The sequence below is a fragment of the Sus scrofa genome, chromosome 2, assembly GCF_000003025.6.
Source record: "Sus scrofa isolate TJ Tabasco breed Duroc chromosome 2, Sscrofa11.1, whole genome shotgun sequence".
In the NCBI taxonomy this organism is placed as follows: Eukaryota; Metazoa; Chordata; class Mammalia; order Artiodactyla; family Suidae; genus Sus; species Sus scrofa.
The window spans coordinates 27,033,490-27,059,101 of record NC_010444.4 but is presented as its reverse complement, the minus strand read 5'-3'; the positions used below and the strand labels follow the sequence as shown (position 1 = coordinate 27,059,101).

Genomic DNA, 25,612 nt, shown 5'->3' with positions numbered 1-25,612 from the left:
TCTGACTTACTTCACTTAGTGTGAGTCTCTAGTTCCATCCATGTTGCTGCAAATGGCATAATAATGCCATTTTTGTTCTTTTTTATGGCTGAGTAGTATTCCATTGTGTATATATACCGCATCTTCTTAATCCATTCATCGGTCGATGGACATTTAGATTGTTTCCATGTCTCAGCTATTGTGAACAATGCTGCAATGAACATATGGGTGCATGTGTCTGTCCTTAGTTTTTTGGTAGTCAAATTGCCCTGATTTGGCCATTCACACACAGCCCCTTCAAACTGGTCTCTTTGTCCTTATGACATGCCTACATCATTTTTTAACACTTCCTTACCTTCTAGCATAGTAAGATGTTCTGTGCCTGTATCGTACCTCCCTTGTGCCTTCACTCCGCCCTTTAGAGATGCCTGATTGGATTCTGGTTTGGATTCTGATTTGCGGTTTGTCTCAAAACTGGAAAATCTCATCTCCCCTGTTTATTTATTCATCAACCCAGCCCTTCTCCAGCCAAAGCAGACCACACGAAAACTCTGGGCTCTCTTGACTGTTCATTTGGCAAAGTTAAAGCCTCTGAGTCTTTGCTCTTGTCTGTGTCTTCTCCTTGCTGGTGCAGGGTCATTTTAAATGTTACCTCCTCTTTATTCCAGACAGCCATCCACAAGCTGCTTTAATTGTTCTCTTATCTGTGTTTCCATGGCATTTTTATATATCTTTATTATGGTACTAATCCTGTATCATTGTACTTTAGTTATATTTCTCGCTTCTCTGAGCTCAAGTGTTTTCAGAAAACCTAGGGAGAAATGTACTCATTTTCCCTATTTTGTAGAGGAGAAACCTGAGGTTCAGGGAGGTGAGCCTAAGGGAGGCAGCAGGGCACAGGGTGAAGCCTCAGTTATAGCCTTCTTTTGCTGTTTAGTAGCTGTGGGAACTTTAGGCACCTTAGGCAGGTGACTAAGCCTTTCTGTGCTTTGGTTTCCCCAGCAGTCAATCTGGAGGAGAGTAAATAAAGACTGTGCATGGAGCTGGTCTGTGCCTTAAAGGAGTTAATATTTGTACAGACCCTAGAACAGAGCCTGGCACATGAGTGCTGTGTAAATGTTTCTTAAGTAAGCATCACATCATTGCAATCCAAATCCAAGTCTTCGGATGATAAAGTTCCTAGCCACTGCCTTACAATCTTTTCCAAGATACCCTGAAAAGCAGTGATTCTCTCAGAGGCAGCAATGAAAGGAAGCTGGTTCAAGATATGACATTAATAAAGTGAAAGGAAGCGAAATATTGCAGCAAACTGATGGATGAAGGCATGGACCAGGCAAGGGAGCAGGCACCTGCTTCTCTGACTGGGTTTTGGGTACACAGGCTACACACTCAGGCAAGGACCACCAGGCTAGACCCTGGGAGCTGGCCCCTCATACAGGCCCTTTACATGTCCTTCCTCTCAAGTCAGTGGTGGGTTAGACATTTGGGACCATGGGGTGACTTGCCACAAAGACTCTGCCTGTGCATTCGCTATGCGGCAAGAGGGCGCCATTGACAAATGGAAAATGTTAATTATTGCTTTTTGTTCTTGCTGCTTTTTAGGGCAGCGCCTGCGACATATGGAGATTCCCAGGCTAGGGGTCAAATAGGAGCTATAGCTGCCAGCCTATGCCACAGCAATGCCAGATCCAGATCCGAGCCTTGCCTGTGACCTACACCCCAGCTTACGGCAACGCTGGATCCTTTACCCACTGAGCGAGGCCAGAGATCGAACCCGAAACCTCATGGTTCCTAGTTGGATTCGTTAACCACTGCGCCACAACGGGAACTCCTAATTATTGCTTTATTGAGGGTGGCAAAGTTATTGGCTGAGTTCTTGAAGCTTATGTGTATTTCACTATCATGGGAATTAAGAATAAAATTTACATTTCAAAAGCAAGAATATGTTTTATTTTTACCTATTACTGCAATAAGATAGTTACATAAATAAAACCTATTATTATTGATGTCAGTATGGTTTATCCTGGTGGATTGAATTGTGCTTGATCTGGTAGTTGACAGCTACTGGCTGAGTGACAGAATTAAGTTAAGGTTTTCAGTTTAGGGCCCATGGGTAGACTGTGTTCGTCTACACAGGGAAAAATTACTCAGTAACCTTTGTGTCAAATATTAATTAGTGATAACTTAGCACAGGTGATCTGCCTAACGGGGTTGGGGGGGGTGTTTGAGAACATTCTCAAGCTTGAGCATGAGTCAGAGTCACTTTTAGGGCTTGTTAAAACACAGACTGCTGAATCCCATCCCCGGCATTTCCAACTCACTATGTCTGGGATATAGTCCATGAATCTTCACTTTTAATAAGTTCTCAAGCGATGCTGATACTGCTGGTTCAGGGACCTCAATCGGAAAACCACTTCCCCTTGTTGATTTGAAACAAACATCCATCACCTCACTGTCATCCCCTTAGCACCACCTGAGTTGAAACGCACTAGAACTAGATTTGTTTTAAATAGGCCACTCTGAGCAGTAAAACTTCCCAATCATGATTACTATTTTATAGACCAAAAGAGCCATCACTTAATTATGTCTCCTCCGCTGGCAAAAGAAAAAAACCAAACCTTAGTGATGAATATTTTAAAGAAATATCATAGTTAACTAGTTGGAGAATTAGATGCATGTTCGCCCCCCTCCCCCACTCCTTTTTTTTTAAGGGCTACAGCTACCACAGCCACAGCAACTCGGGATCTGAGCCACACTGAGCAAGGCCAGAGATGGAACCCTCACCCTTGTGGATACTAGTTTGATTCGTTTCCACTTTGCCATATGCCACAATGGGAACTGCTAGGACCGCTTAGTGTTGCCAGTATTTTTATGATTGAAATTTTTCCCCCTCCCTTTGGCATATGGAGTTCCTGGGCCAGGGATCAGATCCGAGCTGCAGCAACACTGGATCCACAATGCCGGGCCAGGGATGGAACCCGTGTCCCGGCGCTCCCAAGCCTCTGCTGATCCCATTGTGACACAGTGGGCGCTCCTGCCAATATTGTTATGTAACAATTGAAGAATGTATTCATCTCTTGTTAATCTTTTATTGGGACATTCTTGATCTAGGGAGCTGAGAGGTGATGACCAGCAGGTGGCGCTCTGAGCCAGTTCATGGCAGCCTGGATGCCGTGAAAAGCAAATGTACAGACAAGGTGCCTGCTTTAAATCCTCAAAATAAGGTTCTCTTAACCACTTGTCATAAAATACCCTGAGACACACGTCTTGGAAAATCGAAGTGTCAAGCTCAGCATCTTTGCCACATTTCAAACTAGGTAATTACCTTCTCTCCCAAAGGGAATCTGTTTTATGTATTTGTGTCCTTTCTAGGTTACAGGTTTCCCAAAGGCAAAGATCTTGCCTTCTGTTCACTCTCTACAATCCTGAAGTGAAATGCACATTTTGCAATAACAATCTAATTATTCTGTATCCCTCTGAGCTACATGATGACCTGTTACACACTAATTGCTAGTAATATAGAAACGTGCCCAACTCGTACAACCCTAGCCATAAACCCAAGTTTCTATTTGACCTAAAAGTAAATTGCGTATTTATTTCTCCCTTACAATATAAAAAGCCTTCCTGCCATTCCAAATTGTCATTACCAAATAAATAACACTGCATTTTAGTCAGTCATTTTTATTGTTGGCAGGTTTTTTTTTTCACTACACACACCAAATACTTTGATATAATCTAAGATAATAAAATAGTTGAACAACTTTTTTAGGATTTACATTTGTATAGAAACAATCTGTGGAACGCCTCCCCTCAAAACTAAGGTGTCTAAAAACAGTGATTCATCAGCATTGCTTTCAATAATGGTTTGGTTAAAAGTTGCAGTTTTCATTCTCAACTGAAATGTTGTCTCCATGCAGTGCCCCTTGAATCCAAAGCTTAAGGCCTTGGGAAGGTGGCCAAGAAGAGAAGGATGGCCACTCTTTTATCTGTCCCTCCTTTGTGTGGAGGACAGTGATGGGAGCAGGGTGGTCAAAAAAAGCCAGGAAGAAAAGAAATCAACTGCACAGCTCTAGTTTTCAAGGGTCAAAGACACAAGAAGAAATCTTGACAGAACAAGTCCCTCTCTGTGGACGGGAAGTTCCATCGCAATGGCCCAGCACCAGCCCCAACACGCCTCGGCTTCACTAATCGTGTCCGTCATTACCCAGAGGCTGTAGCCGTGGTCCAGCAAGTCTCCCTAAAGGCCAATCGTTTCGTCACATTTAAGTCTTGCCCCCTTGCACGATGTCACTTGGATGTGTATCTTGGTTTTCTCGGTGCCCAGTTAGGGTCTATTGATCATCCTCTAAGAAATGCCTCGGCCCACCCTCAGATCCCCCAAATGCCTACGAGTGAAGACCCGCCACCCCCCCACCTCCCGCCCCGAGACAGTCACTTCGGTGAAACGCCTCCCCGGAGCTCCCGGGGCCTCTGCCTATATCATGCCATTGATCTTAGTCCACTCGTAGATGTCCTGCTCGCACACTATGTCCGAGTTGATGAGGAGGTATCTGTCGCCCACACAGAAGTGCTTCTGACAGGCGGCACACTTGAAACATTCCAGGTGATACACTTTGTCTTTCACCCGCATGGTCATCTCGTAGGCACGGATCCGCTTGTCACAGGATGCGCACAGACCGTCTTGGCCAAAAAGCCTGGGGGAGGAAAAGAGAGAAAAAGCTCAAAAGAGACTGGCAGAGATGAGAGGGCTTGGGGATGGGTTCCGTGATGCTGGCTGGATTTCCAAGACGTCGGGAAGCAAGGAAGAGCTGGGTCCAGACAGATAACCGACTCCTATGTACTTTCCTGGAAGGAAGAGGGTCCTCTGGGGTGAAATGGTATCTGCGGCATTTGTGTTGGCCATAACACCTCATCCCTCTCATGAGCTCTCTCCCTGCCTGCAACAACCACTCTCCTCGCCTTTAGGCTGCCCCAGGCCGCCTCTGTGGAAAAGACTCTCAGCTGAAGCTTTGTAAGAGGGTAGGCATGGCTGGCGTGCCTCCTCCCAGGGGAACTCTCAGGTTTTTTTTGTTTTGGGGGGCTTTTTGCTTTTTTAGGGCCACACCCATGGAAGTTCCCAGGCTAGGGGTTGAATTGGAGCTGCAGCTGCCAGCCTACACCACAGCCGCAGCAATGTGGGATCCGAGCTGTGTCTACGCCATCTGCACCACAGCAATGCTGGATCCTTACCCCACGGAGCAGGGCCAGGGATTGAACCCACATCCTCATGGATACTAGCTGGGTTCGTTCCTGCTGAGCCGCAATGGAACTCCAAAACTCTCAGTTCAGAAGAAGAGCAGGAGGAAACCCCTGGGGGCCCCTTTGAGAGGAAACTGACCAGGAATGCGATGAATTGGGCATCTTTCTGAAGCTCCCAAGATCTATCATATCAACAGCCGCTAATTCCACCCAAGGGGAGGACTGGTTTTGAATGACTCCAAAGGCACAAAGGCCACATGATTGTTCGCTGGGACCCCAGCTCCTGGGAGACAGAGGCAGTTTGAGAGAAAACACGTGGTATAGCTAAGCATGCCTCAGATCTGGAGGACAAGCGACGTCTCTCCATGCCCAATGCAAGATCTTAATTGAAGATCCTTGCTGCCCCGACAGCACGAGTCTCTGGAGAGGCTTCTGACATTGAAACTAAGACCCTCCGAAGCCTCAGTTGGTCAATTACTTCAAGGAATATTCAGTGTCAAGGTGGGAAATGCAATATGGCGGAGCCCAGTGCAGTGGGTCTCAGTGTGGTCCGGGGACCAGCCGCATTTGCACTCGCTGGGAGCTTGTGAGAAATGCACACTCGGGCCCTCCTGATGGAGGTACTCTGCGGGCGATCCTGAGCACTTCCAGGTGATTCGAATGCAGGCTGAAGTTTGCAAATCAGCCCACAGGCATGGGAATCAGCAGACTCAGACTCAGTCCAGGACTCGCCCTGAGTACCTGAGTGACCCTGGTGAGACCTCCGATTCCTCTGAGCTTATGAAACGGCAGCGCTCATAGCGCCTGCCTCACCCAGCTGTTAGAAGGATACAATGCAGCCTGTCAAACCACCAACAGCCAAGGTCAAGGGCGAAGCCAACTCTGGCTGTGTTTTAACACACCTTGGGGGTATTCCCAAAGGGGCCAGTCTTGCTGCCGGAAGTCATTTCTGCACGTGCCTGATCACATGGCATTTCAGGGGGTCCTTCCCACCCTTTGGGGGCAGTGTTAGGTAAATGCTTGTTCTTATTAACTTCAAATAGAGAATCAACCGGCACATTCTGAGTGGCCGTAGGGGAGATAAGGGCAGCTGACAAATTTTGAAATGTGTGGGCTACACTAATGGGATCAAGATGTGGTCTGTGAGCAGAGCGCTCCCTGTTACAGCCAGGCCAGCTAGCTTCTCTCCGAATCCCGCTTTCCCTTTGAAGATCCCTTTGAGTGTTTTCGAGGCACCACCTGGGAGCAAACTCATTACTGGGGGAGAACATTTTATCCCGAGGCAGCAAATGGAGGAGCCGTGGGGAGCTGCCACCTTGGCGGTCAGGAAGTAGAAAGGCAGTTCTGGTTTCCTGATCGTTCAGTAAGTTGAGTTGGGGCCGAGCGAGAATCGATGACTCACAAAACCGTGTGCGTGGAATGACGCCAGGCGCCTGGGTGTGTGACCCTTATGGGAGGAGAGCGTTTATTAAAGGGAAGTCGGGGGTAAATTACAACCCACGTCAGGCAGCTAATGAAGGGACGGACGAAGGACTGATGTCTGGGAGACAAGTTCAAGTCCCAGCATCACCTCTAATTAGCCAGGTGCCAATGACATCCTCTGCCCTGGCTCCTGTGTCTTAAGCTGTAGAGCAAGAGACCAGGAAGAGAAGGTCTCTGCAGCCCCTTCCAGCTCTGGTTTGCTGAGACTTTGCCACTCATGAAAATAAGCCAGGACTTGACATCTAAATTGAGTGTTGACCTCTGGCACCAAAATCGGTGCCTTGGGCTGGATGGCCCAGGAGCGGACCTGAAGCCTCATATGACTGAGGATGTGTAATCAGGGGAAATGGGTAGGAGGCAGGAAGCCAGGCAGAAGGGGTGGAAGGCAAGCAAAGTTGCGATCTGGGGCCAAGGGCCTCAGAGGGGAGCTTCGACCTGACCGCGTGGGAACTCTAGGGTGGAAGCTGTGTCTCCAGGCGGCCCTGGCTCCAGGCAAGATTGCAGGACTTTGGTCTCTGGCAGTGTCAGTCATGGGGCAAGGTCAGCTGGGCATCTGCAGGGGTAGTGGGTACACCTCTGGCTTTTAACAGGTGCAGGTGCTGGCAGCTGAAGGTAAACCATGGCCGGGGGTGGCGGGGGCGGGTGCACGACACACACAGATTGGTAAAAAGGAATCTGTGGGGATCTGGGCTGAGCTTTAATATTAGCAACTACTGTTAGGTTCCCAACAAAACCACCTAATAGCCCGGGGTTTATTCCAGTTCTGCACGGGAGTCTCATGAATATTTGAGGCTAAAAGCCTGAAAAAGACTGTAACAGGCAAGTCAGCCACTGGAAATCCTCAGGGGAAGAAGTTCTCCTTGGAGGGCAGGGGAGAAGGATGAACCCCATCACAGGACCCCTTCAACTTGTCTTTTGCCCAGACATACCAAAAATGTTCAGAATGCAAGCAAACAAGTCCATGGCTAAAGGGCCATCTCTGCAGCAAGAAACGATTTTTCTCCTCTGTCAAGAGGTGTCATGTCTTAAGCTTCCTCCTGCCCATTTTAATAACAATAATATAAATATGAAAGGATGGCTGGAAACGCCTGCACTAACACAGAGTTAATTAACATGTTGTCTAGGAATGTAGCAGGGAGAAGAATTATTTCATGTCACCAAGACACAAGTTAATTAACATTGGGCTCTCCCAGACTATTTTTTTTTTCCTCTCCTTTTTAAAAATGCAAAAGATTAACAAGCCCAGGCAGCACAGGGCTTATTCGTGAATGTTATATAAAACCACAGAGATAGGGAGAAGCCTGGCCTCTTTTGACCTTCCTCTATCTGTACTTCATTTAATAAGATTCAAATGATTTGACAGGGATGTAGTCGGTGGGGGGCGGGGGTGGGGGGGGCCGGTGGGAATCGTCTGCCTGCTTTCTGCACTCTCTTGGCCAACTGGTAGCAAGCAGAATAGGGTCTCTCTTTATTTCAGTTGTTTTCTTGTAACTTCATATAAAATCGATCAAAATTAAAATCACAATCCTTGGAAAGCCTACTTCTTTTCTCTGAACCACCAAATTTGCAAAGACTTTATCGGGGAATTTGGGGTGGGAGTGGGGGAGAGAAAAGCTTATGCTGTCCATCTATCTCTGGGCAAACAGATAAGCTGCCTTCATCATGAAATTGCCTGCATTTTTTTTTTTTTTTAATGTAAAATACTCTAAGGCCAAGTTTGGGAGGAAGAGCCAGCTTGGCAGCCAGGGGCACTGGAGTCCAAACACGCTTGCCTGGGTTGGGTGGTCCTCCTGTATTAGGGCTGCATGCTCCACAGACCCTCTGCCTCGGGAAGATGGCAGAAAACTGACAGCTACACAGCTGAGCAGATTTGACAGCAGAGGGCACAGAGTTACCTCCGCAGCAGCTAATGTGAAACTGGAAATGCTTGAACATTCCCGGCAAAGGCACTCATTTGAGTGCTGGAAAATTCATTTAGCCAAACATATGACCCAGAGATGTCCTCAGCGCCTTCTCACTGGGTCTTCCAGAGTTCCCATTTCGCCTTTCCATTCTTCCATCTTTTTGTTCATCAGATGGGAAAAGACCCTTTGATGATGTCATGAGGGTTGGTGACAAGAGCAGCTAACATCTATTTGATACTCATGCACCAAGGCAAGCACTCTCCAGGTACCACCCCCCCAATCCTCACCACCGTCTTGGAAGAAGGCGCTATGACCCCCATTTTACAGATGAGGAAATTGAGGCTTAGGAAGGTTAAGTAAATTGTCTAAGTTCACAGAACCAGAAAGCATTGGTGCCGGGCCTGAGAACCTATGGCTGACTTTGGGGCCTTCCTGCTGCGACAGTCAAATCCTTGGAGAGCCATGGCGAGACCACGCAATTTTTCTGTTTCTCACCATGTAAGACTGGAATCGTACAAAAGACTATTTCGAACCCTCTACGTATGTTTTGAAGCATTAAACGAGCTCCTAGGAACCCACCCTCCCTCTTAGACACTACAAAGCTCCCAGGTCCTCCGTGCCTTCCTGCTCCCCAGAGGGAACCGCCAACCTGAATTTTGTGTTCATCGTTCTCATCGCCTTTGAAGTCTTCAAATCTGACCGCACAGGACGGTAGCTCTGAGAAGCTGCGCCTCAGACAGAAAGAAAGGCCACCTGACCTCTGTGGGGGGCAGCTGAGACCCAGCCTGCACCGCCTGACCTCACTGGGACAGGTGACAGGAGCTGGGGGAGACCAGCTTGCCCAGGGGTCCCAGGGGCACCTGCCCAGGGTCCCAGGGGCGCGGAGGGCGGCGGGGACGTACCTGAGATAGTCTCTGCGGCAGAGCTTCCGGCCCAGCTTGTAGTAGAGGCGCCGGCCCACCTCGCCCAGCCGGCAGCCGCAGAGGTCACAGCTGAGGCAGTCCTCGTGCCAGTACTGGTCGATGGCCTTCAGGAAGTAGCGGTCCCCGATGTTCTGCTGGCAGCCTCCGCATGTCAGCAGGGACGGGGGGATCTGCAGCACCTCATCCACTGGCTCCCTGGGAAGAGGGCCGAGCATTAGGGACCACCCCATCTTGGGGAGACAAGCACCCAGGGTGGGGGCGGGGTGTGGTCAGGCATCGCCGGGTGCCCAACAGGGAACCTTATTCAATGGCCTGTCGGTGACATAAGGAGGGGACAGCCTATACCTAAGCCAGGCTGCAGAGAGGCCCCACCAGCTTTGGGTTGGGATGGGAGCGAACTGGACCGTACATCCTACATCCTGTAAGAAGCAAGCGCAGGGTACCAAGAGGCACCCAAGGCGACTGCAGGTTCCCCCCCGGGGGGGGGGCACCTGTGGTCTGTCTTCTTCTTGATCCCCACTCTCCCCTCCCACTCCGTTTCCACATTTCTCCTCTTTCCTTCTCACATACCCAGGACCTAAGGGCACAGCCCAAGCCCAGAGAGGCACCCAGGACTAAAAGGGTTGCTTGCTGGCAGGACAGTGACTACCTGGAGGGCTAAAAACTGCAAATCCCCTTTTGCAGCTTCATGCCATCCTGCCTCAAACCCCTCCCACCTGCACAGAAGCAGAAATGAGGAAGAAAGAAGAGAGTGACCCCAAATTCTTTTGGATTGCTTTCTCTTACCAAGAGAAAAATTCCATCAGGATATAATAGGAATTTTCATTATTATTATTATTTTTTTTTACAGAAATTTGCATCCCATGGTCTTACTGAATGGGGGGGGGGAATCCCAGGTGTTAATTAAGGCCTTTGTCAGACTTATAAGGGACACCAAAGAGACCTTTCCAGCAAAACTGGTTTGGATGAAGTTGATTTAGGAATGAAAATGGGGAGGGGGCAATGATTATTTTTGAGAGAGTGGAAGGCAATTAATTAAACAGATCCTGAGAGTTCCATCCAGGCAACTGCTAAGAGAGCCTACGATGTGTGTTCCTTCCTTTATAAAGTCATACGGCATCTCCAGTTCACTTTGCTTACCTGGAATCTGACTACTCTTGTTTTACGTTTTAAAAGAAATAACTTTATTTGCCAAAGAAATAAAGAGAGTGGAAGAAAAGCTTCTTGCACCAGAGGGGACACAGGAAGAACAGAATACCTGTTGATCTTGTAACAACAAGCACTCGTTCAGACTCTCACTCAAACACAAATCTATTTTTCAAAAATCTGTTACGTTCTGCAAAATGGGCCTACTTCCAACTGTGAGGTCCCCAAAGGGAGTCTCCCCCTCAGTACCCTGAGGATATAAATCTGTGTCTCCTATTTCCAGCTGACACTAACTTACCAGATGACCTTGTCCTGATTGGTCTGGGCCCACAGCACTCAGTGCCCTTTACACTTGGAGCTGGTGGGGCTCAGGGCATCAGGGTTGGTAACACGTGCTGACAGCTTTGGGTGACTGTAGCGTGTCCCCCTCCCGGGGACTATTTAGGAATACTGAAACCAAGCTTACACTTCGTAGAGAGAGGATAGTGGTCCTTCGTGAGACTGATCGCCCTTCAGAACAAGGAAATGTGACACCCAAACCAGTTTTCTCCTCAAAACTTAAGCCTTTAAATAGTTCTCAGAATTCACTGAAGCCTGACTTGCTTTTCTTTGTTTCCACGGATTATAGAGAAGGACGTCCATTCTCCCTCCTGAAAAATAATACACCCAGCATCTCCATGTGCCATCAACTCAGAAGCACATCGCTTCCCTTTCCACAGCCCATGGTCTTCCTGTAGGCTTTCAAAAACACTCATGGAACCTCAACACCGCTGGATGCCCTGATGCTGATCCTGCCAACCAACTGCGAAAGAAGAGAATTTGCACTGAGCTGGTGCGACACTGCCCAGAATGAAAATGAACTGCTCTCCTTACTCACAGGGAGGCGGCAGGGGCCCCCGATTGCACAGTAGAGGAAAGCTCTATGTTCATGAATTCTGGCGCTCTTTCTGTCTAAATGTTTCACGAGCATACACCTAGGCAGGTTTCGACGTGTAATTTGGAGATGCTGATCACACCGACCCCAGTTGCACGGACCCAAGTAAGTACACACTGAAGCACCTGGTAGGAGAGTGGTCCACCATAGAAGTGTTGTGAAGCCAAAGAGCTACCGTGATGGCCTGAGATGAGATAGCAAAGGACAGGATAAGATATTGGCTCTATCTATCCTTCTATAATTAATGATAATATCACATTATCTTTAGTGGATGTTCCAAGCCAATAACAGAGTAGGAGTCACCCTCTAATTAATATTTTATATTCTCCTAGGGCCTATCTGAATATCACACCTGAAGACATTCGGCCTGGATTTCTGGGATAATTTCTCAACAGTTTCCAAGAAAGGAAAAAAAAAAAAAAATGTGCTGCAGTAATTTCTCAGCTAGCGGGTCCATCTCCCATGAGATAGCGCCTGTCTTCATTGGGCAAAGAGTGAAGCAAAGGCTGGAGGAGAGCATCCTATTCAGCATCCTTCAGTCTGTGCCTGCTCCGTTATGAGGTTGGGATGTTCCCATTTTCTCATCTCAGTGAAAAAGCACAAACTTCGAAAAGAGCCAACTTCCTTTAGGGAACTGCAACCTCCAGATTTATCTTGTAATAAAAGGATTAGTGACTAAGTTCTGCTGCTCGAAAAGGCATGAGGCACCTATCAAAGGTAATTCATCCAATTCACTCTCTTATTGTATTACTGTGGTCTCGCCCAGGCTCTGAAAACTCAGGGCTAAGTTGTAACACTAGGTTTGTTTGAAAAGTGAGCAAACTATCCTTTAAACCCAGTGTTTTAGTAGACTTGCACTTTAAAAAGGAATGTTATTTTTCTCCTGAGAATTTAAGGAAGCTGGGTTTTTGTTAGCACAAACCTAGCTCCTTATAGAACTGGCATCTGAACCTTCAAGATTGAATAGTGATGTTTATATTCTCACTGGAGCAGGGTGCTTCCTGTGTTTTATGAGAACACGCTGAGCTTTTATGCTGGTAACTGAGGTATATAAACACCATAGGAGGCTGAAATTGGGAGGGGGTACTTCAATCAGGAAAGCACAATTCTTTTAAGGCAGGAAAAGAAAAGACAACAAAACAAAACAAATGCCTCTTAAAAGCACAAATGGACAAGTCATTAACCAGCTCCTTTGGTCTGTGTAACAAATCCCTTCAAAGGATTAGATGGGGACTTCAAAGGAATAAAAATTCTCAAAACCAGACAGCTAATGAATCTTAAAAGGGCATTTGCGCTGACTGGAAAATGATATCTTAACCAACCCTTTCTCCCCATGGTAACACTAAGGAACGGGTTGGAAGTAAATGTTGGGAAGAGAGGATACTTCAAATCGGTCAGAGGCTCAGAAAACAAATGTGGTTCATTAGCGCTCTGGTTCCCAGACCCCAAACCCTTTGAGGCTGGGATAAAAGCCACGAGGTTCCGCTCCCCAGAAAAATTTCACCTATACACAAAATACGGCATTAACTTTCGAGGTTCAAAGGTCCCCATCGGTGGACCCCGAGGGCAGAGGCGGGTACGTGTATCCAGATTAACTCGGTGTAGCTGCTCTAAAGTCTCTGGAGGCCTGAGTGAGCTCCGAGGTTCACTCTCGCACCCCCCTTAGCCGCCGGTCCCTGGCGCTGCGGGCAGCCGCTCCACCTGCGGACCGGGAAGGGGGCTGTGGGGGTCTTGCGGGGCCTCCACTTGGAACATCTCCCTTTCCAGGACCACACGGACAAAGAGAAAGGGGACTAAGAAGGAATGGGAAGGGAGAAGGGAGCGGGGTCGAGCCCTGAAGGCTCTCGGGACTGCACCTGCGCGCCTCCGAGCTCCCCCTGTGCCTACTCCGGTGTAAACTTTCTGGCCCGCAGTGGCTTCGGGGAGCGTCTCAGGTAGCCGGGAGGGGCCCGCAGAGGCGCCAGACGACCCCCTCTCCCTGCCGCCCGCCGCCCAGCCCCTCTCCCAGGGTCCCGGGAGTCACCCGAGAGGGTGGAGAAGCCCCGCGCAAGGAAGAGGGAGCCAAGGGCACGCGGCGGGCGCGCACCTGGAGCCTTCTCGCCGCCCTCCCCGCCACCCTGCCGCCCCAGGGCGCGAGGCCGTGGACATCGTGGGTAGCAGGGGCGCCACACTTACTCAGACGGGTCCAGGCTCTTCCTCTCGATGGCCGAGGACATTGGGGAGGGAGGTGGCGTGCCAGGCGGCGGGGGCGCTCCCTTTGTGGCGCGGGGCTGGCCGGCTGCCGGGGCTCGGACCCCCTCGGGTGCTCGGGCGCCGCCGCCGCCGCCGCTCCTGCGCCTCCTCTTGCTCCGGCGCTCTGGCGGCGAGCTCGCCCCTCCGCGCTCAAGGACAGTCACCGCGCTCCCTTCAAACGCCAAAGAGAGAGAGCGAATCACCAGGCTGCCGGCGCGCCGCGGCCGAGGCGGGGACCGGGGCGCGCAGCCTGGCCCCGGGCGGCTGCAGCTGCTGCTGCTGCTCAGGACTTAACCTTCCATCCCGGTCCCGCCGCCGCCGCCGCCGCCGCCCGGTCCGGCTGGGCTCGCGCGCCTTCGCCGGCTCCTCACCGCCCGCGGGGATCTTGCGCGCCCGCCCGGAGCCCCTGGCACCTTCGGCCCGGGTCGCGGCGCGCAGCTCGCCGCCGAGGGCAGGGAGGGGGCGGCGGCCTGGGGGCGGGGAGGGCACCGTGCCTCTCTCCCCCGGCTCCCTCCTCTCTCGGGAAGGTCTATTTTCGCTCAGCTTCCCTCTGTCTCTGGTTTCATTTCCTTTTTCCTGATCACGATTCAAATACAATAGAAGGAAATCACATTTAAAGAGACAGCTGCCCGGTCACCCCCCCTCCTTTTTTTTTTTTTAACGGGGCTCCTGGGGATTAGCGATACAAACAGCAGCAGCAGCAGCAGCAGCAGGACTGAGTTGGCTTCTTAAAGGGGCCAGCGTCGGGGACTGAGAGTCGCTCAGTGAACACCTCTCCTTGGAGAGACAGCTGGGTTGCCTCTAAATCATTCTTCAGGGCTTCCCCTCTTCGGCGTTTCCCCTTTGGTTAACGAAGACTGAAAGTAACCAGCGGGCAACTCAAGGAAGAAAAAAAAAAAGACAAGAATGTGAACTAAGCATATACAGAGGTGCGCGCGTTCCGAGTGGCTTTCGCGCCGGTCCGGGGTTCGAGGTCCCAGGTCCGTGGACACCATGCGCGGAGATGCCCCCGAGAGCGCGGCTCTGCTGGCTGCGGGCTTGTGAGTGCGTCCGCGCTCCAGAGAGGTGGCGGGAGCAGCGCGGGCAGAGACCGCACCGGCTGGGTGCGCCTGAGCAGTGCCAGGGGCAGCTAATCCCCGAGGGAGGGTGTTTGGGAGGTTCCAAGCTAGGCTGTCTCCTCTCCCGCTGCTGGCGGCAGGCTGTCCTCCCTCAGCATCTTTCAAAGATCAGACTCCTGCGGTTAAACCGGGGACCATGTAAAGTGCCAAGAAAAGTGCCTCTTCAATGATGGAGAGAAAAACTTGGCAGCCTGTTTTGTCCTGGGTCAGGGAGGGAGAGAGAGGGGCCAGACTGGAGTTCAGATTTCCCCTCCAACATCAAGGGCAAATTCTAAGAAGGAATGCAGAAGGTAAGAGGAGGAGGCTAATAGTCTGCCCTTCCATAGAGAAAAACTTTAGGTCCCTTGGGCCTCATCAGAGTTCCTTGGAAATAATTGCTTTCAGAAATTATTGCTAAAGGCCTCCTTGTGCCTGATACCAGTCACAAGACTTGTAAAGAAACTACCAAGTGCTTTCAGGATCCACGGTTTTATATGAACAGTCTGGATCATGGTCATAGATTTTATCTGTATTTTAAAGACAGCACTGAAGGGCCTGGATGAGCCCTGAAAGGTGGTGATTGAACTCAGAAGTACATCCCTGTACACCTCATTTTCCCTCTTCAGAACTGATCCTCCCTAATTTCTCACAAGTATAACCATTGTCTGCATGCCCTTGTCTTTTCCTTATCTTCATGTCCAAAGCTTGTGTCCCTATGGGTGTAATTAAAGTCTCTCCCGATCTCTAACACTTGGGGGGTGTGCTTGCGTGTGTGTGTGTGTGTGTGTGTGTGTGTGTGTAAGAGAGAATGCGCCAGCCTTACGGGCAGCTTAGGGTCCAACTCAAGACCTTCAGTCTCTAAAAAGACCTCCTGCTCAGACCCTTATTTTTAATTAAAAAGGGGAAAGCTCCTAGAGTTGTTAGGCCAGCCTAAAGTATGTGATAAACATGTAACTTACGACTCTACAATCAGAAATGAAAATAAACATACAGGTTGTAATGGGCAGTTCACCTACCCATAACCAGTCAGTGTGGTGGTTAAATGCCAGGACTTGGGAATCAGACTACCTGGGTTTGTTTTAGGCTCTTACTTAACAGCTGGGGTGGCCTGTCTAGGAAAGGTACTTGATGTGAGGAGGCAGTATTGGGTAATGGCTCCAGAGTCAGATGCCTGCATTCCAACCCACTGTTTTCTGCCTGCGTGAACCTGGTTGAACAGCAGGACTTTAAATTCCCAGGATCCTCATCTGTCAGACGGGGGTGCCTGAAACCTATTACATGGGTTGTTGTGTGGATTGAATGAGCAAATGCTTGCACTGTGTCCTGTAGACTTTTGATGGGCTGGGGTAATAATAGACATAAGATTACATGCACGGAAAGCACTTGGTGTATATTAAGCGCTCATAAATGGCAGCTGCTATGTTATAGCAGAATACCGTTGCGAAAATTTAAAAAGAGTTGAAATTAAATTTAAAGGTTAAAATGGGAGTTAAAAACAAGAATTTCCCACCCAAAGCTTAAAAACGATCCCATTTTTAAAAAGCAAGCAGCGTGGTCCTTCACCTCACCTCCTATTGCTCCTACGTAAAACATATGTGCATTTTCCACTTTAATCTTAGTGACTACATGGTACGTTTGCATCTGCTTGCTTTTATTAAATCTGATAAGTTGCTTCCTTCTTTGCTATATGGTTTTGCATAGGGCTCAAGTTAGTTGTTAAATTAAATATAGCCTCGGGTTCCAGGAGGTAACCTCTGAATGGCAACTTTGGGGCATGAAGTTTCCTTTTAATAATATGTTTCTGTTTTGACCCAAGTATGTAAAGAAAGAGCAATTACTGCCGATGACTTTGGGTCAGTTTCTTATCTTTCACCACTCTTTGGGGAGAACTTCCTTAGAGAAAGTGAATATTTGAAATGGTATCTTAAGATTTCAATTTCACACACAGTGGCTGTAAGAAATAACTGCCTACTGGTGAGATTTCATTTCTATTCAATGGGCAATTAAATTGCTCAAATTTAAGCTTTGCATTTAGGATCAAGTCTCAAAATGCGTTTTTATTATGAATCGTTTCAAAGCAGATATGACCTTATTGCACCCTTCCACAGCAACCTTAGGCCTTATGTAGAAGAGGGACTCAATAACCAAGAGGAAATTCGAACATGTAAAATGGCTCTTGAGAGTTGGGGAAATCCGTACTTGATTCCTACCCAGTGGGATTGCGGTTTAATTCTTTTTACTCTCCTCCACCTCCTTGCAAACCTTAAAATACCCTAAAATTTAGAAAATTTCCCAATTTTCCTCCCTGAATGTGCATGTCAGAGGAAGACTGAATCAGTTGGCATATGATGAATCTGACTCTAGGGGGATTACTTTCTTCCTGTTGGCATTTTCTATTCTTTTTCCTTATTACCTTTACAATTGTTTTCTCAGGAAGAGCAGTTTCAAGTGACTAAAGCCACATGTCTTTGCTAAAGTGGACTTCTAATAGATAGGAAAATGCAAATGTCATTGGGAAAATGCCAAGAATGACAACTCACTTCTTTATTTTTTTTTTTCTAACCATTAGAAGCCAAGTTGCATCATATGACGTGAGTTGTGACATTCACATATAAGAGCAAAAATAAAGACGTGCCTTATTTTGCCTTCGGTTCCCATGCAAGATTCTCTAAACAAGTGTCACAGGTATCTGCCTCCCAAACTCATTGCAGAACATTTCAGGACATGTTGATGGGTAGTTTCAGGATGTTAGACCTATTAGCAACCATAGTGATAAATAAATCAGGTTTCCTATATAGTAGAAAAGAGCCCTCAGAATCTAAAAGAACAAAAACCAAAAAAAACTCCTGTTATCAACTGAGTTTAGGAGAATGATCATCAGTGTCAGAAGGCATAGCTCAGCGGTTGACTAGCTGTGTGACTTGGGGGAAGTTACTTCACCTCTCCGAATCTCAGTGTCTATATCTGCCAAATGGAGTAACAGGAACACCCAGCAGGGCTGCGACTAGGATGAGGCCACTGGGATGCCTGCTCACTTCACAGGAGTTTTAAGAGGGTTCAACAGGACAATGTGTGTAAAAATGCTTTGCACGGTGATGGTGCGTAATGTGTGTTCAGAACTGACACCTGCTGTTATTACTCTTTTCGCAGTGGTCCTCCCCACTGTATCAGGAAGCTACCATCTCCTAGCTAGTCAGGACACCTGCCAAAGAATGCTGAGACGGGGTGCTATAGAAAGAGCTAAAGCGTGCCTGAGACATGGGCGGGCCTCAGGCTTGGGGAGCCCCTGCTTTTCAACCAGAATATAGGACTGTGCCCATTTACCCGGGTAGGCTACTGAGAGCTTCGTTGCTTCCCTACCACATTGCCTGCTTTTCGGCTGCATCCCTGACTTTAGTCGTCTGATTTTCTCTTTGCCAATAGCTTTAACATCATCTTTTACAACTAAGATGAGAGGCAAAATCAGGTGCTGAAACAACTGCCCCCAAGTGCCACAGCATGTCCTAGTGGAAGGAGCCTCTGGGAATGTTGATTTCCCTGTTTGCTCCTTGGAGCAGTAGGGGTTCAGAAGGGCCCCTCTGGTAGGCTCTACCTGCACCGGCTCCAACCGCAGCAGCTCTGCATGTTCTGACCTTGGGCATGTTGTTGAACCACTCTGGACTTTAGCTCCTGCATCTGTAAAATGGGCATATTCAGAGTACCTATCTCATGGAGCTGCTATAAAGATCCTGTGAAATGAAATTATAAGGTGCTTGGGAAAGCGAATAGCACATTGTAAGCGTCTATGGAAGGTTTTGCAGAGAGATTCCAGTTTTAAAATATTTGAACACCCATTGGCAAGTCAGAGCCCCTTTGGTGGACAAGTCAAATGAGACATGGAATCAACAGCTCCTTCTTCTCCTTCTGCTCCCATGACATCCTCCCCCACCTTCTCTCTTGGGTAGCAGGTCTTGAAATCATTTGCTGCTCCGAGTCCAAGGGGGCAGTCAGAGCTGGGTGGGCTGACTCTCGGAGCTGTCCCGGTGCCCTTCGTTCATACGATCCGTTTCCTCCCTTTAGCTACTCAGAGGCAGCCCTACCTGCGTGACACACCGCAATGCCTGGGACCCTGGAACAGCACATTTGAAACCCAAGCTCCTTTCTGTGGCCTAGAAAGCCCTATACTCTCTGACCCGACTACCCTTGCACCACAACCCCGTCACTCTCTCTGTTCCAACCACACTGACCTTTTCTCTATTCCTTAAAATAAACCAAGCCAGCTCCTCCTGGAGGGCTTTGCTCTTGCTCTTTCCTCTGCCTGAGGTGCTCTTCCTTTAGGCGATCCTATGGCTCCCATGTACTTCATTCAGATTCAAATATATCCTCAAAAGAGCCTTTTAAAAACCCACTTCTCATCATTCTCCATCCCCCTTATCCTGCTTTATTTTTCTTCCTAGTATCATCATTCCTTCCACTTTGCTGCATATGCATTTGCTACAAATGTACCCTACATACAAAGGGTTTGGTTTTGGCCTTTCTTCCCAGTTAGAATGCAAACTTGGAGTTCCCATCGTGGCTCAGCAGTTAACAAACCCGACTAGCATCCATGAGGATACGGGTTCTATCCCTGGCGTCACTCAGTGGGTTAAGGATCCAGTGTTGTCGTGAGCTATGGTGTAGGGCACAGATGCAGCTCGGATCCTGCGTTGCTGTGGCTGTGGCATAGGCCAATGGCTACAGCTCCAATTTGACCCCTAGCCTGGGAACCTCCATATGCTGTGGGTGTGGCTCTAAAAAGACAAAAAAAAAAAAAAAAAAGAAAAGAAGAAAGAAAGAAAGAAAGAAAAAGAATGTAAACTCCATGAGAATAGAAATTCTTTGTGACTTGTTCCCACTTGTGTCTTCAGGACCTAGAATGTGCCTGGCACATGGCAGGCCTTCAATAACTATTCACTGAATGCATGAATAAATGAATGAACAAGTGACAGCCCTACTCCCCTTGGCCAAAGCATGTCTGCACTGTGCTCTCAAGGTAGACGTTCAGGAGGAACTTGAAGATCTCTTGTCTTCCCCAAGCATCGCTTTTGGGAGAAGATGAGGACCCAGATACCAGTGAGATTCAGACCCAAGAGTTTGGTTTGGGAAAGAGAGCAGGCTCTCCAGGAACACTCAGATACAGGCGGTATTCGGTATCAGGAAGCAACAAGCCCCCCTCCCTGCCTCAGCCCTTTGAAACTTCATTCTCCGCTGCAGGGCCCCCAGGCCCACACGGAGATGTGGCTACAGTGCACCAATGTATAGAAGGCAGACAGGTATATGGGTAAAGGCACAGGCTTTGGAGATAGGCAGGCTTATGTTTTAGTCCTGGCTCTTTCAGCTACGTGGTTTTAGGCAAATTATTTGACAGCTCTGAGCCTCAATTCTGTCACGTGTAGAATGGGGATAATTATATCTTCATCACAGGGCTGGAGGAATAAAATGAGATCATGCATGCCAAATGCTTAGCACAGTGCTCAATGGACAGCAGCTATTATTAGAATTAATTAAGCAAAGAAAACCTCAGAGGAGGATAGTCAACCAGGCCTTTCCCGACTGAACGTAGGTGGATAACTGGAGTTCTGGCACAACAAGGGCTCAGCCCAAGCAGGTGGGGTCCTTGTCTGGAGGACTCTTGCCTTATCTTACCTGCTTTGGCAACTCCCAACCCCCATGGGACAGGCGGGTTAGACTTGTAGATGCCTGGCCCAGATTCATGCTCAGGAAGGGGACATAAAAAGATGGTATCAGGAGCCTGTGTGGCCACTGGCTCTTTAGAACTGGGGGTCTCTGGTCTGAGACCTTGCACTCCAGACAGGTCTTCCACTGGAGGAGGGGACGGGATGTGGCAGGGGAAGCAGTGTTTTCTGGCACTCATGGCTAGCTGAGGGCACTGACCTTGGCAGGGAAGGAGATTCTGACCTTCCTGATGACACTTGACTTCCTAAGTTTCAAACTTCAGTGGGAAAGGAGTTCCTGTCATGGCTCAGTGGTTAACGAATCTGACTAGGAACCATGGGGTGGCTGGTTCGATCCCTGGCCTCGCTCAGTGGGTTAAGGATCCAGCATTGTTGTGAGCTGTGGCGTAGGTTGCAGAGGCGTCTTGGATCCTGTGTTGCTGTGGGTCTGGCGTAGGCTAGTGGCTACAACTCTGATTCGACCCCTAGCCTGGGAACCTCCATATGCTGTGGGTGCGGCCCTAAAAAAAAGATAGAAAAAAAAAGAAAAAGACAAACTTCAGTGGAAAGGAAACTTGTGTGTGATGCTTCTAGCAATATCTATTGCTAAGGGATATCTATTGTTTCAGTCCAAACCAGGGAAAGAGCTGCTTGCTTCTTCCAGCCAGTTTTCCCTGCTTCCCTTCAGCTGTTCCTCATGTATCTGGCTGCCAAACAAGCCCAGCTTCACTGTCACCATTCTGTTCAAGGACTTGCAATGGCTCCCTACTGCCTCTGACCATTGGCAAGTAGCTTAACCACTTGGGGCCTCGATTTTCTTACTTGATAGAGGAAAGAGGTGGCCTGGAGGTTAGAACTGCAGCTCCGTGTGTGATTCTGTTCTTCTAGCAGATCAAGACTAAACTCCGCATGATTCCATTAAAGGCGCCCTGTGATCCTGTCCACACCTTTGAATCAACTTCATATCCTGATGATTAGAGCCTGACCTTCCCACCAGCCAAGCTGCTCCTCCTTGACCTCCAGCACCCTGTTCATGCCTACTTCTCTGCCCTGTCTTATTCTGTTCTTCCTCCCTGGAAAGTTTGCTTTGTCTGTGCTTCAAAACTTTGGTGCTAGAGTACTAGAGTGGTTAAGAATAGAGATAAGTAAACCTGGTTTCTAGTCTCCACTTTACAACTGACTATCTGGGTAATTAATCTTAGGCAAATCTCTGTGCTTCAGTGCTTGCAATGATAAAATAGAAGCAATGATAAATACAAGGCTAGGAGGCATAGCTGAGATAATGTACATGGCACAGAGCCCCTGGCACACAGTAAGTGCTCAGTAAATGGCAGTCATTACTGTGGTTGCTGCCAGATCCTCCCCAGTCTGCTCTGCCTCTCCAAATTGTGTCTCACCCTGGACCCTGCTCAAGCCACATCTTTGCTCTGAAGGTTTCTCTGTCCCCTGACCTCAACTCCTTCCAGCTCTTGGCTTTAGGGCCTGGTTGGGTGCTCCTGAGACCCTGCCTTGCAGTGCAATGATTTTATGTGTGCCACACAATCGTCCCACCTCTTAAGTGACTTACGTTACGTTCTTAGAGGAGAGAGGCCATGGTTTTCATTTTTACTAGCTCCCAAGGTACTAATATAAATTTGGAGATCCTCAGTAATTCTCCTTTTGAATTAAGGGCTTCAAACATCACATCCATGCTGTCAATTTCCCAATTCCTAGCTTCACACTGACCTTCATTAAGACCTGTGGGTCTCCCCAGAATCAGTATTGAGGATGACCCATGAACTGTCAACCAGAAACCTCTTAAAAACCTGATAACCCAAAACGATAAAACTCTTAGAAGAAAAAATAGCAGAAAAACTATAGGACATTGGAGTCGCCAATGGTTTCTTGGCTATGACACTAAAAGCACAGGCTACCAAATTAAAAACAGATAAATTGGAGTGTAGTCAAAGTTAAAAACGTTTGTGCATCAAAGGACAGGATCAAGAGATTGAAGACAGCCTATGGAATGGGAGGAAATACTTGCAAATCACATATGTGATAAGAGGTTAATATCCAGCATACATAAAGAATTCCCACAATTTAACAGCAAAAAAAAACAAACAACTCAATTAAAAAATGGGCAAAAGACTTGAAGAGACAGTTCTCTAGAGAAGATATACGGGTGGCCAAGAAGCACGTGAAAAGATGTTCAACATCACTAATCATTAGAAAAATGCAAAACAAAACCACAATAAGATACCACTTTATAACCCATTAGGATGGCCACTATCCCCAAAACAGAAAATAACAAGTGCTGACAAAGATGTGTAGAAATTGCAACTTTTGTGCTCTGCTGGTGGGAATATAAAATGGTGCCTGTGTTATGGAACCCAGCATACAGGTTCCGCAATAAATTATAAATAAATTATAAATAGCGTTACTATATGAGTCATCGGTTCCACTTCTGGGTATATGCCAATGAACACACATGCACACAATGGAATATTATTCTGCCTTAAAAAGAAATTCTGACGCTATAGCATGGTGAGACTTGAGCACATTATGCTAAGTGAAACAACCAGTGACAAAAGGGCAGACCATATGATTCCACTCATGTGAAGTTTCGAGAATAGTCAAATTCATAGAGATGGAAAGTAGGATGGGGGCTGCCGGGGGCTGGGGGAGTGGAGAGTTATTGCTCAATGGGTGCAATGTTTCGGTTCAGAAAGAATAAAAAAAAGTTCTGGGTGTTATAGTTGGGGCCTTAGTGGAAACGAACCTGACTAGCATCCATGAGGATGCGGGTTCCATCCCCAGCCTCCCTCCGTGGATTAAGGATCCGGCGTTGCTGTGGCTGTGGTGTAGGCTGGCAGCTGCATCTCCGATTCGACCCCTAGCCTGGGAACTTCCAGATGCTGTGGGTGCAGCCCTAAAAAGGCAAAAAAAAAAAAAAAAAAAAAAAAGAAAAGAGTTCTGGGGATGGATGGCGGTGATATTTGCACAGCCATGTAAATGTGCTTAATGCCACTGAAGTATATACTCGGGAGTGGTTCAAATGGTAAATTTCATGCTCTGTATATTTTACCACATGAGCACACACACATGCACACAAACCTAGTAAAAGTTAAAGATGTTACCCTAGGCTCACAGCTGTCCAACATGCAGAATTTTACCTGTCATCTCAGACAGCTCACAGGCTTCTCAGGTATCACCTATCGACCCATTTAACACCCCTAGTGTTATGGTGAAGCCAGTCCCCTGAGCTCTGAGACATTCCTCAGGTCCCCCAGGGCAACCCCTGCCCACTTGGACCTCTGACAGCAGTGCCGGTCCTTGACTTACAGAGGACCTGCTTTGCAGGAGCCCATCAGGCCCCAAGGATGGGGAAAGGGTGCAGTTGGTGATGATGCACAAAAACCTCCTAAAAGGGACCCAGTGCTCATAGAGATGGATACCTCTGCCCTGCCTCTGAGAAGCCAAGGCTTAGAGTGCAGCCGGCACAGGCTCCCTTTTGGGTGGTGATGGCAGGAGTGGCGGTGGGGGTGCTTTTCAGGTACGTAGAGCATCTCTCACACCCCCCTCAGGCCACAGCCCCTTGCCAAAGGCCCCCAGGATGCTCATGGACCAGCTCAGCTCCTCTCATGCTTTCAGCTACAGTACTTCCCATCACATTGCAGGAGGCCGCCTTGGGTCATATCTTGCAAAAGAAGCGCTATTAAAAACTATTCCATTTGTATTTCTTGCGTGGCTCTCCATCTGGAAATATCTTTTATCTGGCAACTTTTGCAAAGCGAACTGAATCTTGAAGGGGATCCTGGCAGGTTTATGCTGGCCTCTCTATCACTCCAAGAAGTCATTTCCATGCTAACCTTTAGCAGGGTCGAGTAATCGTGACTTGGTATCGGAAACAAGACAGGCATCAGACCCTGAGGCATCTTTTTAACCTTGAAAACATCCACTTGGAGGGCAAGAGCGAAATCTGGAAGATTATACACACTCCTGGCTCAAATGTGACTTCTTCAGGGAAGCAGCTCCCCCCCACACCGCTGCCCTTCCAGCCCCCCCTCCCCCCGTCTCTTGTGACTAAATTAGGACCTACCATTAGATGACCTCACTCCTAGATTTTTTAAATTGTTTTTTCCTTTTTCTTTTGCTTTTTTATTTCTCTAAGTATAGTTGATTTACAGTGTTGCGTTAGCTTCTGGTATACAGCAAAGTGATTCAGTGTTTGGTTTGGTTTTGTTCAGATCCTTTTCCATTATAGGTTATTACAAGATACGGAATAGAGTTCCCTGTGCTGTACAGGAGGTCCTTGTTGTTTTTCTGCTCACTCTCTGTTTGGATCACAATTTGTAAGTCTACCTGGTGTGGTTATTAATTGCTGCTTGGCTCCCCCCAGGACTCCAAGCTCCGTCTGCTTGGAATTGAATCCAAGCGCCTAGCCCAGCACGTAGTAAGGACCCAATAATTATTTATTGAAGGAAGGAATAAAACTCATCTTACCTGCCTCTCCACCAGGTACTTCAAGTCCAGGTTGAAAAATATCTTTCCAGAACCGCTGTTGCTGAAAGAAAATGAGAGGAACTCTCCGGCAGGCAGCTAGAAGTAGAATGGGGGGGCGGTGAAAAAAAGAGTTCTTTATCGTCAGTTAGAGGAATGTTTCCACAGGTCCCTGATAAACTAGGGACAAATACCCCCAGGCTCTCTGATAGCCTGAGTGTCCTTGATAGTGTGGCTGGGTGGGGCAGGCTGGGCTTTGGCATCAGGGCAAAGGGATGGATTCTAACGGTTTCTTCACTGGTTGAAAAGTCTGCTTCCTGCCCAACTTTTTTTTTTTTTTTTCTCTTCGTTATGTACCAGCTCAGCTTATATTGTGAAGAAGTGGCCCTGTTCCCCAAATGAGTGGAGGCCGGTAGACAGGAGCGGTGCTTATCGCTGCTGCCGGGCCTTTCAGTTGGATGGGCCGGGGGCTCTGAGAAGGGGAGTGTCCTGTTTGTGCCTCACC

The 25,612-nt window shown here is 48.2% G+C and overlaps 1 protein-coding gene across 2 annotated transcripts; it reads right to left on the bottom strand.

The window, feature by feature from the left end:
• LMO2 (LIM domain only 2) lies at positions 3,645-25,178 on the bottom strand. Of its 2 annotated transcripts, XM_005661026.2 has the most exons (5): positions 25,111-25,178; positions 14,529-14,716; positions 13,782-14,010; positions 9,506-9,721; positions 3,645-4,673 (listed from the first exon to the last, which is right to left on the bottom strand). In XM_005661026.2, the coding sequence occupies exons 3-5, from the start codon at positions 13,820-13,822 to the stop codon at positions 4,454-4,456; spliced, it is 477 nt and encodes a 158-aa protein (XP_005661083.1). In that variant the 5' UTR covers positions 13,823-14,010; positions 14,529-14,716; positions 25,111-25,178; the 3' UTR covers positions 3,645-4,453. The 2 variants fall into 2 exon arrangements, with proteins under 2 accessions (XP_005661083.1, XP_005661082.1); XM_005661025.3 differs by lacking the exons at positions 14,529-14,716; positions 25,111-25,178 and adding an exon at positions 14,134-14,466.